The sequence below is a fragment of the Salvia splendens genome, chromosome 9 (genome assembly GCF_004379255.2).
Source record: "Salvia splendens isolate huo1 chromosome 9, SspV2, whole genome shotgun sequence".
NCBI classification, from domain to species: domain Eukaryota; kingdom Viridiplantae; phylum Streptophyta; class Magnoliopsida; order Lamiales; family Lamiaceae; genus Salvia; species Salvia splendens.
The window spans coordinates 13,393,344-13,407,418 of record NC_056040.1 but is presented as its reverse complement, the minus strand read 5'-3'; the positions used below and the strand labels follow the sequence as shown (position 1 = coordinate 13,407,418).

General features: G+C 38.4%; 4 protein-coding genes across 5 annotated transcripts; 2 read left to right on the top strand and 2 right to left on the bottom strand.

Moving 5' to 3' along the window:
• Positions 1-2,130: 2,130 nt before the first annotated feature.
• On the top strand, positions 2,131-5,737 carry LOC121748166 (very-long-chain aldehyde decarbonylase CER3-like). Of its 2 annotated transcripts, none has more exons than XM_042142390.1 (12): positions 2,131-2,522; positions 2,642-2,737; positions 2,827-3,047; positions 3,124-3,353; positions 3,451-3,670; positions 3,772-3,899; positions 3,985-4,235; positions 4,325-4,432; positions 4,506-4,712; positions 4,837-4,947; positions 5,023-5,196; positions 5,274-5,737. In XM_042142390.1, the coding sequence occupies exons 1-12, from the start codon at positions 2,454-2,456 to the stop codon at positions 5,427-5,429; spliced, it is 1,971 nt and encodes a 656-aa protein (XP_041998324.1). In that variant the 5' UTR covers positions 2,131-2,453; the 3' UTR covers positions 5,430-5,737. The 2 variants fall into 2 exon arrangements, with proteins under 2 accessions (XP_041998324.1, XP_041998325.1); XM_042142391.1 differs by having other exon boundaries at positions 2,514-2,544.
• Positions 5,738-5,884: 147 nt separating this feature from the next.
• Positions 5,885-7,135, top strand: LOC121749174 (fasciclin-like arabinogalactan protein 14). The gene has a single exon (XM_042143765.1). It carries the CDS (start codon positions 5,954-5,956, stop codon positions 7,133-7,135), a length of 1,182 nt encoding a protein of 393 aa, XP_041999699.1. The 5' UTR covers positions 5,885-5,953.
• A 3,087-nt stretch (positions 7,136-10,222) lies between these two features.
• Positions 10,223-10,825, bottom strand: LOC121749173 (circumsporozoite protein-like). Its single transcript, XM_042143764.1, has one exon. It carries the CDS (start codon positions 10,823-10,825, stop codon positions 10,223-10,225), a length of 603 nt encoding a protein of 200 aa, XP_041999698.1.
• Positions 10,826-11,094: 269 nt separating this feature from the next.
• On the bottom strand, positions 11,095-12,946 carry LOC121748167 (ABC transporter I family member 17-like). The gene is made up of 4 exons (XM_042142392.1): positions 12,756-12,946; positions 12,058-12,381; positions 11,522-11,709; positions 11,095-11,426 (listed from the first exon to the last, which is right to left on the bottom strand). The coding sequence occupies exons 1-4, from the start codon at positions 12,772-12,774 to the stop codon at positions 11,172-11,174; spliced, it is 786 nt and encodes a 261-aa protein (XP_041998326.1). The 5' UTR covers positions 12,775-12,946; the 3' UTR covers positions 11,095-11,171.
• Between the last annotated feature and the right edge of the window lie 1,129 nt (positions 12,947-14,075).

Below are 14,075 nucleotides of genomic sequence, written 5' to 3'. Positions count from 1 at the left end.
TGTGAGCTCTAAAAAATCTAAGTATATAAATCTTCTTTTTATCCACTTGTCCACATAATATATTTACTTTTCCATATTCTTTAAGGATTTTCTTATTCTTGTTATATATTTACATATCGAATGCCAAAAGAAAAACAGGTAACACACTGGACATAAATTAAATTTAATACTGTACTTAAAAGAAAAAAGAATACCATAAAAAATCACGTATTTACGAAAGTATTTTGAGTTGGCTGACTGTGTGGGTGTGACATTAAAATAAATTAAATAAGAGTTTGATTTGATTTGTGAATGTGAGCCTTATTTTGTTAAATTCAGTTCGCAAAGAGGAGAAGATTAAAATCGTTCACAATATTAAACGTAACTGTTAGTATTTCTTAATTCAATAATAATTATAAAACAAAAACCTCAATTTATATCTCAATTATATTATATATAAATATTGGTGAGGGTGATGTAAAACAGAATATGGTTAGGACAGCATGACTTGTCATGATATAATACATACAGTTGTTTTAGTATTAATTAGCTTTAAGTAGTTGAGAGGATCAAAGATGGGAAGTGGGAATATACTAAAACAATTATTAATGTTACTTTGGTATGTGTTTAGTTTGTTGAATGAGAATTGATAAGCCATGGGTATAAAACTCTGTAATTATATGTCTTGCACACGTAACCATGTGCTGCATGTGTAGGCAATTATTCGATTTAATCCTGGATTATTTAGTTTGTACCAAGAATATTACTATGAACTTTAATAATATTCGTACAATACTTAGATAATTATTAATATTGTACCAAAACTATCCTTACTTTTTAATTATGCAATTTCAACATTATTATTACGCTTTACCATTACTTAATTTATTTATAATTGCAACCTATCTCACCAAATAAACTACTAGGAGTACTATATTCTAAAAAATCTCATCTCCATCAAATTATGAATATGCATATTAGTAATTTTTAAGATTTACAGTTGACTTTTAAAATAATGTATTAATTTTAATCAGTTTTTTATTATTTTAAATTGACACTAACATATTAAATTATTTAATTATGTATTTTATTCAAATTATTAAAATACTTTATTTATTGAGATCATTTTAAAATTGGAGTATATTAATATATGATTTAACTAAAATTATTAGTACTTTATAAAACTTAGATTATTACATTATAAACCAAAATTATTACTCCCTATTAGTACTATTTTACTCAAATCGTAGATATTTCAAATTAACTTTAAAAAATTAAATACTTTATGATTTAGTTCTAAGCAAATTTAAAATTGTCTCATTAGGAATCTGTTACTTTAACAATTTGAATAAAATACATAAACCAAAGAATTAATCTGGGTAATGACTAGTATTTTATGAGAAATTATTAAGATATTGACCAAAACCAAATTCCAAAAGTAAGATATCGACATTGATAGTTAGGTCGGTCAGAACTTCATCAATTTCCGCATAAAGGATATTATTCAGTTAATGTTTAGGATGATTGTATTTGGTATTTTATGTTCATACACGTCCTTTCAAACATATTCAAGTACAGTGGGCAATGATCTACATTTCATATCATCATTCAATGAAACAAATTAGGGCAGCGTAGCAATTGCTTTAATAAATGTGTTAAATACATGAATCAATTGTTACAAATGCCAGCTCATCCAATCTCAAATAGGATCACGACACGTACCAACACAATTGTATGTCGAATTATGTTCTGAATAGCACAATTATATAGTGATACATGTATATTTCAAAAATGAATAATAGTACAATAAAAGGAAATCTAAATTATAAACAAGAGTATCCCAAGTTTGTGGGATTGTTAGGTAAGAAATCGGTTAAGACACAATGACTATCGGAAGCTAGTCCCAACCCTACAAGCCTAGGCACCACACAAAATCTATGAACAAAAGAGCTTCAACATCACAAGTATCGCTTATGTTACATGACTAAACCTGATTAATTTCTGACATATTATTTAATGTTTGCTGTTTACAAAGTGATCTCATTATTCCTACAGAAATCTATGTCAAAAGTTGTAGACAATGAATTAATTAATGGGAACAAAAAAAGAAAAAAAAAGAGTAGTAATTGAGATGATGATGATGAAAGCAAATAGGCTTCATAAAAGGATTAGGACGGTTACACTAAGTCGTCCACATCTCTCAACCACAATCTGTAATCCACTAACTACAAGTTTAGAACTCCCATAAAAGCTTAATGTCTGTGCACCCAACCATCTCAATTTCTTCTCACTCACATTAAATTTTCTTTGATTTTGTGGTGCCAACCCCCAGCTGTCAACTGTTTAATGAGTTATATCTCGGCATAGATGCATAAAATAATCTGTTAGTTTCTGCATATTGTCAATATTTCAGTAGGTTCAATTACTGTGGAATTCAAGAAGAAAAGAGAGGAATTATCTATCTATCTATATATATGTACGTGTATAATAAGGCCTCTATAGCTTTGAGACTTGAGAGGAGTGCAATAAAGATCAAGAAAAAGGTGAAAGGATATTTGGGAAAATGTACTTGTATATATATTAATGGTTTCCTTGTTACAGTCCAAGATTCATTTATTACAATCCTCCAAGATTCATTTTTTTTCAAATGTCTTGTTTTCAGACAGAAAAGATGGCAAGTGAGAAAGATTGCAGTGTTTCATGTAGGAATGAAGCTTCTTTGTTTTCTTGGCCATGGGAGAACTTGGGTACTTTAAAGGTAACAACTTTTCATTTCTGCAAGAATTTCACTGTTTATGATTATTGTCAAGAGTTTGATTTTTGTGTTTTTTTGATGTATTTGAGCAGTATTTGGTGTATGCTCCATTAGTTGCAAATGCCCTTTATGCTATCTATAGAGGTGAAATCAAGAATGGTGCTTGGTGCTTGCATATTCTCATCTTATTTGGGGCTAGAGCCCTTGTTCATCAGCTTTGGGGGACCTATTCTAGCATGCTTTTCCTTAATCGAAATCGAAGAATTGATCAAAAGGGCTTGGAATTCAAGCAAATCGATGCAGAATGGCATTGGTATAATACAATTCTATCAAATTAGGATAAATTTGGTTTCTTGGTGCTTAAATCTTGAATCTTGATCATGCAACAGGGACAATTTCTTGATGCTTCAAATGATTGCTGCTTCATTACTGTGCTTGAGGTTGCCTTTATCCGATTTTCCCATCTTCAATTCGAGGGGTTTTTTGTGGTGCCTAATTCTCCACATAGGAATCTCAGAGCCACTGTATTACTGGCTGCATAGGTTGTTACATTCCCCTGCTTTCTTCCAACATTATCATTGGCTCCACCATAGCTCTAGAGTTCTGCATCCTTTCACAGGTTAGGAACCATACGAGACAAGCTAAGTTGCTCGTTTCCTTCAACTTCGATTGATCATGAATGAAAATGTATGTGTCTGATTTGTGCTTGTCTGCAGCTGGACATGCTACATTCTTGGAACATCTGCTGCTTTGTGTAGTTGTAGGAATCCCGACTTTGGGAACGATCTATATTGGATACGGGTCGATAAGCTTGATGTATGGTTATCTTTTGGCCTTCGATTTTCTTCAGTGTTTGGCTCATTGCAATGTTGAAGTTTTCACCAGTAACTTGTTTGATAATTTCCCACTGCTCAAGCATCTCATTCGTACACCTACGTAAGTCCATGTTTTCTTTGTTGATTTCTTGCACATTTTGAGCTTCATAGTCTTGCTTGTCTGATGATCTGATAAAAACCATTATCATGCTTTTGCTGCAGATACCACAGTCTTCACCACACGGACATGGTGACTAATTTCTGCCTCTTTATGCCCTTCTACGACAATTTATGGAAGACGACGAACGCCCAATCATGGGAGCTCCAACGAGAGATTAGTTCAAGAAAAAGTGAAGTTTCTTTCTTAACACAAAAGTATATGAATACTTTATAAAAAATAGCTCTTTAAAACTAAGAAAAAGTGGAAACTTGCAGAGAGCAGAGTGGCAGATTTTGTGTTTCTTGCACATGTCGTTGATGTTATATCAGCGTTACACTCTCCATTCGTTTTCCGATCATTCAGCTCAATGCCTTTCACTATAAAGCCCTTCTTGTTTCCAATGTGGCCTTTTACCTATTTGGTGATGCTTGTTATGTGGGCAAAGGCTAAAACATTCTTGTTCAGCCTTTACTATCTCAGAGGTAAACTGCACGAGACATGGATCGTCCCAAGATTCGGTTTTCAGGTGCATTTTGATCCCCCTAATACACATATTTCAATATTGGCAAAGATAAAGCAAAGCCCTCTGAATATTTTTCAATTATTTTTTGGCAGTATTTCTTACCGTTTGCAACAAAAGGCATAAATAATCAGATAGAAGATGCTATCCTTAAAGCAGATAGGCTTGGAGTAAAGGTTATTAGTCTTGCTGCACTAAATAAGGTTAGCATTGCCTACCTTTGGCCTCGTCTCTTACATCGTGGATACAAGGGTGATACATTTGTTGTTTTGATAGAACGAGAGCCTTAATGGAGGAGGGACGCTCTTTACTACCAAGCACCCCAACCTCAGAGTAAGAGTGGTTCATGGCAACACCCTCACAGCGGCTGTGATCCTACATGAGATTCCTAATGACGCAGACGAAGTTTTCCTAACCGGTGCTACTTCTAAACTTGGGAGAGCCATCGCTCTCTACCTTGCTCGTCGCAAAGTTAAAGTCTTGGTAAGTACACAATCACATTTTTGTACATAGATCTGCTGATGAGGCCATTAGCTTCTTACCATAAGCTCATTTATTGATCCTAGAAACCCGTCGTCTTTAAACTGAAAAACATGTCTGAACGCAGATGCTAACGCTGTCGACAGATAGATTCAATAAGATTCAGAAAGAAGCACCAATAGACTGCCAAAAACACTTAGTTCAAGTCACTAAGTATCAGGCAGCACAACACTGTAAGGTAATTCTTGGTCCATCTCAACTCTTGAATTTTACATAAATTCAACCTTGTACTGATCATTCCAGAATCTTCTAGACATGGATAATCGGAAAGTGGACGACGCCTAGAGAGCAGTACTGGGCTCCATCAGGAACACATTTCCACCAGTTTGTGGTTCCTCCCATCATCCCTTTTAGAAGGGGCTGCACTTATGGGAAGCTGGCAGCAATGAGGCTGCCAGATGACGTCGAGGGGCTCGGATCATGCGAGGTATGCACCTGAGAACACGATCATTCTTGTACCTTTTACTACTGTCCTAACACTAGAAACTGTCCTTTTTTTTTAAGTATACAATGGGAAGAGGGGTGGTGCATGCTTGTCATGCAGGAGGAGTTGTACATTTTCTTGAAGGGTGGAAGCATCACGAAGTCGGGGCGATCAATGTCGATCAGATTGATATTGTGTGGGAGGCGGCACTTAGACATGGCCTCAAGCCATTGTAGAATATGCCAAGACTGAAGAATTATGTACACATACAAACAAGAACTGTATGCTATACCAGTGGAATATGTAGCATACTACTCACTTTTCCACTTTTTTTTTTGGTTTCTTTCTTTCTCGTGATTTTTCTACCCATGCTTTCTTTTCTGGTATTCTTTTCCCAAATAAAAGTGGAATTACAGGGTAAAAGATTATATACACGATCAAAATGTGATATATCAAGGTCTTATTTCACATGACATGTTTATCTTAGAGGAAGTTATTATATAGTGTAACTCATGGTTTTAAGTGAAGTACAAATTTTGATACAGTTGGAATGTTACAACCTATTTCAAGAATCGGTTAGTTATAAAACTTAGATCCTGAAATGAAGGAGAAAGAGCCCTCCTCCATTCATCATCAGCCTACACTTGTGCTCAATTCACACACCTTACTCACTAACTACACATATAAATACTCTCCTCCATTCATCATCATCATCATCATCTCTCTCTCTATCTCCCACTAGCAAAACAACAAGTTGAAAATGAGTGTTGTTCCCTCATTTCTGATCTTGTCTCTCCTTCTGTTGATCCATAGAAGCAATGGGTTTGACATCACCCAAATCCTCAACCAATACCCGGATTTCAGCAACTTCAACAGCTACCTCACACAGACCAACCTAGCGAGCGCCATCAACAGCCGCAACACGATCACCGTCCTTGTCGTGGACAACGCCAACCTTGCCTCCCTTTCCAGCAAATCACCCGAAGCCATCAAGAACATCCTCAGCGTACACATCATCCTCGATTACTACGATGTCGCCAAGCTCCAACAGCTCGCGGCCACCTCACCCCTCCCCACCACCTTGTTCCAGAGCACTGGCCTCGCTCTAGGCCAGCAAGGCTTCTTGAACGTCACTCACCCGAGCGCAGCCAGCGTTACATTCGGCTCTGCCATGCCTGGCTCCACCCAAAGCTCCACCCTTGTCAAGTCTGTCACCTCAGAGCCTTACAGCATATCAATCCTCCAAATCAGCAGTCCCATCATTCCCCAAGGCATTGATGCTGTCAAAACCTCAGCCCCCGCCGCTACCACTGCCGCCACGGCCGCGGCCACTCCCCCACCCCCAGCACCTGCCACAGCCAACGCCACCACCACCACTCCCCCACCCGCCAATGCCACTGCCACAGCCACTCCTCCACCCCCAGCACCCGCCACTGCCAACGCCACCACCACCACTCCCCCACCCGCCAATGCCACGGCCACAGCCACTCCTCCACCCCCAGCACCCGCCACTGCCAACGCCACCACCACCACCACTCCCCCACCCGCCAATGCCACGGCCACAGCCACTCCTCCACCCGCCAATACTACGGTCACGGCCCCACCAACACCAGCCCCCCCAACCAAGGCAGCCCCTCCCACCAAGGCTGCTGCCCCAACCAAGGCTGCTGCCCCAACTAAGGCTGCTGCGCCAACAAAGGCGGCTGCTCCAACTAAGGCGGCTGCGCCAACCAAGGCTGCTGCCCCAACCGTGGCCGCCACTCCATCTGCTGCCCCCGGCTCTGCCTCGTCCCCTGCTGCATCGGCCGATGATACTCCAGCATCAGACGAAACGGCTTCGAGCGAACCTGCATCCAAGGGTGCAGCAGCGGCGCTCGAAATTGGCGTGGCTGTGGTATGCACAATGGCGTTGTCCACTCTCCACCTAGCATCAACAATTTGAGAAAAGAGTGGAAATTTTGAAAGGATTTTGTAGAGTTGTTAGCACATACATACTACTATAATTTTGTCGGATCATTATAGGAGGCGGGCAACCCCTCAACTACAATAAGTCATTGAAAGATGCAAATCTTTCCTTGATGAAATGAAATGAAATTGACAATAATCAGCCTTTTTTAACTTGTGTTTCACTTTGTATTTCGACATACTTTACTATGCTTGCATGCATTTTTTGAGCATAACACAGGTAATCTGTCCATTAAGTGGAAAATCTGATGCACCCAAAAAAAAAATTATAGTTAAGTGTGATAGGATGCAAATTATCCACTTCCAACTATGAAATTAACTGTAACCAAACTAATCTTTATCTCGTACTACTACTAATTAAGTTCATCTTGACAAAATAATTAATTTTAAGTTCAAACTTGAGTTCAGTAATGCTATCGGCCATCTAGTCTAATTACATAAAATTATACTAGTACATCTTAATCTTGCAGGATAATATCTTCGTCAAAGGGAAATTAATTATTGAAAAAATGAAATGGGATTAACAATATTACGCCGAACCGGAACCGGACCCGCCTCCTTCCTACACGGGCCGGTTACGATTCCTCCCTTTGATGAACTGTAACCACCTATTTCGAATTGCAACGACCAATTTTTCTACCGTGGATAGATAAGGCTTTCATGTGCAAGGTATAACTATATTTTCATAGTAATAGTTTTCATTAAACCAATTACAATCCTTTTAATCACACCTAAAGAAATTTGTTTTAAACCAGTCTTATTTTCATATTAATAACTACATTTATAATATCATTTATATTTAAGGGAAGTTTCGTTTAATATCGTAAAGTCAAACAAATAAAAGAGTATTTGATTATAAGTAATAAAAAGTAGGGCTGGCAAATCGTGCGGATTGGGTCGTTATCGGGTCAACCTGATAATGACCCAACCCAATAAGGCCTAACCTGAACCCGACCTGTTAAGGAAACTGTAAATCCGAACACGAACCCGACCTGCTACCTTCAAATCCGAACACAACCCGCACCCGACACGAACCCGTTATCGACACGATATAATATGGGTTGACACGACACGATAACAACCCGAACCTGATATTACACGATTAAAACCTAATATTACACGATTAAACCTTAATTTTTAACCTAATTTACACAATTAAAATTAGTTTTATACTATTTAAACCTAATTTATTAGAAATTAAAAAATTAAAGTAATATATATTTTTTTAAATAATAATAAAAATAATAATATTATTTCTTAATGGGTTACCCGTATCCGACTCGCATCCGACCCGAACCCAACCGAAATTATCGGGTTCTTAATGGGTCAACTCGATAAAGACACGGATCCAATAAGACTTGACCCCAACCCAATAATTTCGTGCGGATTCGTGTCAGATTATCGTGTCGTGTCGAAAATTGCCAGCCCTAATAAAAAGTGTAGAAAGCCTTGTTTATTTTCATGAAAAATATAATGAAAATGTAATTATAGAATGTGTAAAAAAGTTTTTTTTTTTAAAAAAAGTCTTATATGGTGTAAATAAAAGTGTTATTATTTTTATTTTTTTAAAAATTATATACATCTATAAGCACCTCAATCATTTAGTGAATATTGATTTTGTTTTTCTTTATATATTTAGTTTGATTATAATACCTTCAAAGTTGTTATTAACATCGTAAATTTATAAATTATGGAAAACTAAAAGTTTGATATGTTGTTTTATTTAAAATTTGAATTTATAGTAGTATAAATTAACAAGTTAGCATTTGAATGTTATGCAATTTTGAAGATTTATTGGTGTCAATAATATATTGTGAAATGTTATAATAAAAAAATAAAAACAAATAGTACTACTATATAAAACAAAATAGATATGGCTGACGCAGCTTTAATAAGCTGTATTCCAATTGAGGTTAATAGAAACTAGGCAATATATGTTCTTAATCAAAAGATCAAGCCAATCAATATATTAAGCCATTGCTTGACATACAAAACTTTAAGATTGTTAAATATTCAGCAAAAACTAATAAAATTCAAGAAATTCCACAAAATAACTACTACAGCCTATATAAAGAAATTGAATAAAACAAGTACAACAAAAATCATGTAGAATTGAACAAAATCTATTTTAAGAAATGAGAAGTAATACCAATTCTTAGATCACCACCTTCGCCTTCCTTCCCAACCAACCAACCATCTCCACCTTTTAAGGAGATCGAACCTTTCTCCTACAAACCACCTATACTCACTCACATACTCATATACACAGGGGTGTATCTACATACAAGAAGAGAAAGGCAATTGCCCCACCTCACATTTTCATATTCGTATATATATATATATATATATATATATATATATATATTGTGTATTTTACAATTTAATTTTTTCAATTTCTTCTTAAATGCCCCTCCTCAAATTCTTAAAATTATCTCGTAAACTTGCCCCTGTCTCTACAAATTCCTAGCCCCGCCCCTGCTCATATACAAATACCATTTCCTCCCACTCTTCACTTCCATAATACTATTCATCACTCCTCTCTCAAAAAGAACATGAAGATGGCTCTCCCCCTCTCTCTCCTTCTCTCTCTCTTCATCTTCTCACTCCACACTGCCAACGCCCACGACATCACCCAACTCCTCAACCAATACCCCGAGTTCGCCACCTTCAACAGCTACCTCACCCAGACCAACCTGGCCGCCGAGATCAACGCCCGCAACACCATCACCCTCCTCGTACTCGACAACGGGAGCCTCTCCCCCCTCTCCGGGAAGCCCGTGGAACTCATCAGGAGCATCCTCTCCGTGCACGTCCTCCTCGACTACTACGATGCCCCGAGACTGCAGACTCAGGCAGCCAGCCGCAACCTCATGACCACCCTCTTCCAGACCACCGGCCTCGCCCGCGGCCAGCAGGGCTTCGTCAGCGTGTCCAGCCCCGCAGTCGGCAGCTTCTCCTTCGGCTCAGCCATGCCCGGATCGCCACTCGACTCAAGCCTGGTCAAATCTGTTGTCCTAGAGCCTTTCAACATCTCAATCCTGCAAGTGAGCAGTGCTATCATACCTCAGGGGATTGATGGCTCCAAAACATCCTCTCCGCCGGCCACATCCCCTCCCGCCGCCACCGTTGCAACCCCTCCTGCTTTAGCCACGGCCGCTGCAACCCCTCCTCTTCTAGCCACCGTTGCTGGAACCCCTCCACCTCCAGCCACCGCCGCTGCAACCCCTCCGCCAACCACATTACCTTCTCTACCGATACCGCCACCACTAGCAAGCTTGCTTCCGATCCCATCAACGCTTCCACCAACACCAAGCGCAGCCACTGTCCCAGCCCTGGCTCCACCAACACCAAGCAATGCTGCTCCCCTTCCATCTACAGCCACGCCAAAGGCGAGCACTGCTCCTGTCGCAGCTGCAACCACACCAACGCCGAGCAAGGCCCCTTTACCTTCAAAAGTCCCAGCACCAGTTCCTTCCAGGCCATCCGCATCACCAGCCACAGCACCAACGGCAAACGCCCCTGTTTCAGCTATGGCTCCAGGTGCAGAGGGACCGTCATCAGAGGTTGGAGGAGCAACTACAGCCGGAGGTACACCAGTAGCGAAGAGCGCGGCCACACCTCTTGAGTACGGCCTTGGTCTCGTGTTTACAATGGTGTTGTCCGGCATTTACCTAGCATCAACAGTTTGATACAGCAACAAGTATCGAAACATTTAACTTTTACGACTCTGTTTTTTCAAGAGTTGTTCGGATCTGTCATGAGGTGGGGAGCCCCTCAGCTAGAATAAGTCATTGAAAGAGTTGTAATTCTTCCCTTGATAGCATTCACAATAATCAACTTCTCTCAACAATGTATACTGTCAAATTCATTCCTCTAGCTAAATTGTGAAGATTTCCATGTAAAATTAACATTGACAAAATAAAAGTGGACTACAGGTGATCATCAACATGGCATATTATACATATTGCGCAAGTTTATCGGTACAACTTTTTGTGTGACAAATATATAAAAGTCTAAGAGCTAAGCTGCAAGAACCTTTGTGCCATGGGATGCTTAGCCTCGGAGAGGCGATCAGGTTTCAATATTTCAACAATCTCCCCATCTACAACAAGGCACACCACATCGGCAATCCTCTGTATTTGTTTGATGCTGTGAGACACTATAACGATTGTCATTTCCTGTTCTTTCTTCAGCCTCACCAGAGCATTTTCTATGTTCTCGGTTGATATCGGATCCAATGCGCTCGTTGGCTCGTCAAGCAGCAAAACCTTCATAGACAAAAGGGGTTTTCCAGATTAAATAGCAGACCAATTATTTCGAGCACAATGTACTTGAGAGTTACTAGAAGCTCGTTCAAGATCACCTCCGGTTCATTAGCTAAGGTTCTTGCAAGAGCAACCCTTTGCGCCTGACCAACAGATAGCTCTCCGCCAGACTTGCTGTAGAAAGAGGAATCGAGATCTGAAAGAGCCAATAACTTGTATACCTCATTGTCATTTAGTTTGGTTCCCTTTAACTGTGGTCCATAACGCACGTTGTCTGCAACAGTTCCTGCAACAAGTTCACACCATTTTACTCAATATGCAACAGAACAAGGAGCGTACGAGTTACCAAAACTACGTGGATCTGAGAACAAAGCATGCCACCGAACCATGTTACTCAAATACTTAACATATCTATAGCTAAAAAGCTTGCTTCTAACAATAATTGTGAAAGTAGACTTTTCATAGCACTCATTGCAATAACCGAACAGCGTCAGGCTGAAAAGCAGATTTTACCCTTGCTTTCTTTCTAAATGGATCAAAACACACAAAAACTAATCATGTTTTATGATCATCTAGCTAATTTACTGCCAACTCTAAGCAATTCTCATTGACACAAGCATACAAAGATCTTTACCTTCAAACAGCACAGGAAGCTGGAACAGCATACCAACTTTTCGGCGAAGGCTGAGAACATCAAGGTGACAGATATCCACACCATCCAAGAACACTGTAGCAGAGGCGGGCTCCCATAACCGGTTGAGGCTGCGAAGAAATGTGGATTTCCCGCTGCCACTCGGCCCGATCACCCCCATGATCAGTCCTTTGGGAATGTCTAGGTTGAGTTTGTTCAGTATTCTTACACCCTTGTCAGAAACCCTTGTCAGATCCCTCACCTCTATTTTCATTTCAGGAGAATGCCCATCTACCAAACCTAGCAGGCGCTCTCCTCCTCCATCCACTGCAGCGATTCACAATACATTCCAGAACAATTCCGAGAATCCAAGAAAAAAAAAATCTTTCATCATTTCAGAGTTGTACAAGTAATTATCCACAAATTATTCTAGAACAAGAAATGAATATTATTTCAAATTTTGATCTTTATTTAATTCCTTGGCAGATAAACTCACCTAAGAGGCCTAATACACAGAAACTTAATGAGAATTTCATCAACATTACACAGGTAATAGAAATTAGTATTCAATAAAAAAGAAATTCGATAAACCAGATTATTTTTCAGCAATCGAGTGTAGCAGAATTAGTTACTCTAGTGGCAAGAAACAGTGAAGCTTAAATCATCAAAAATTCAGAAAGTGGGGATGGATGAAATGTAACCTTCAAAAGCTGCTTCCATTTGCTGAAGCAGAGCGTTTGTAAGAGAAAGATTGGATTTTTTTTCGGTGTCTTTAAAGAATTGTGTAGCCAAAAAGTAGAGGTTCAGTAGAAACCTTCCTGAGATGAACAAGAAAAATGAGTGGGCAGGGAATCAAGAACTGGACAGCAGTTTAGTGTGTAAAAGGACTACTACTACTTTGGCAAAATAATGAATTACGATTAAATTTAAATTAAAAAAGTTTGGACCTATAAATGTGTAGGAAGTTTTTGCACCACATCCTATTTTAAAAACACTTTACTAGCGTGTACTGCTTCTCCATTTAAACTTGTTGATGTTTACTAATTAACTTGTCAATACGCATATTACAAGTGGTACATAAATTTTGTGCGTATGAACAGTCGTTTGGTAAAAGCTTGATTGAGTTCAAACCAACTTGAGAATTATAAAGTTTGTACAAAAGTTTAAGCTTATTTGATTTGACATTTATGTTTAATTGTAGGACGAAATGCGACTAAATTATTATACCCGACAATACTCAAATGGCGAATTTCTCAAAAGATATTTAGAAGATTCTTATTGAACTTGGAAGACCACAAAATACATGTATAAAAAAGGATATTTTAAGAAAATTAGATCAAATCAAATCCTAGTATAAATATGATTAATAAAAGTAATATTAAATAATATCTTCTAGATTTATGCAATAAATTAGAGCGTACTAACACCAAATTAAATTCTAATATTGTATGGAAATAAATATTCATCAAATCAATTCCTGATTTTTACTACTTACATATTTTGAGAACGCGTAACTAATAATACTAATAGTTATGACTAGGCTCTAATAAGGCCTAATTCGAATCTGACTTGTTAAGTAAAGTCTCAATTCGAATACGAGCCTGACATGCTACTTTCAAACCCAACTACGACCTACTCACGACATGAACTCATTAACGACACGATTTAATATGTGTTGACACGACACTATAATTACACGATAACGATCAGAACCCGATCAAAACTAAGTATTACATGACTAAACATGATTTACATGATAAAACTTATCTACACGTTTTAAACTTGATTTATACGAATTTAGAGAATAAAACTAAAGTTTAATTAAGTTGGGAATAAAAATAATAATGTTATTTTTAATGGGTTATCCGACCCCAACTCAACTTAAAATTATCGAGTTCCTAACGGGTGAGTCCGATAAGGACATACAAATCCAATAAGGGTTGACCCAAATCCATTAATTTCGTGCGTGTTCATGTCAGATAAAAAATTGTCAAGACATTATTTTGTTACTAAAATTGGAG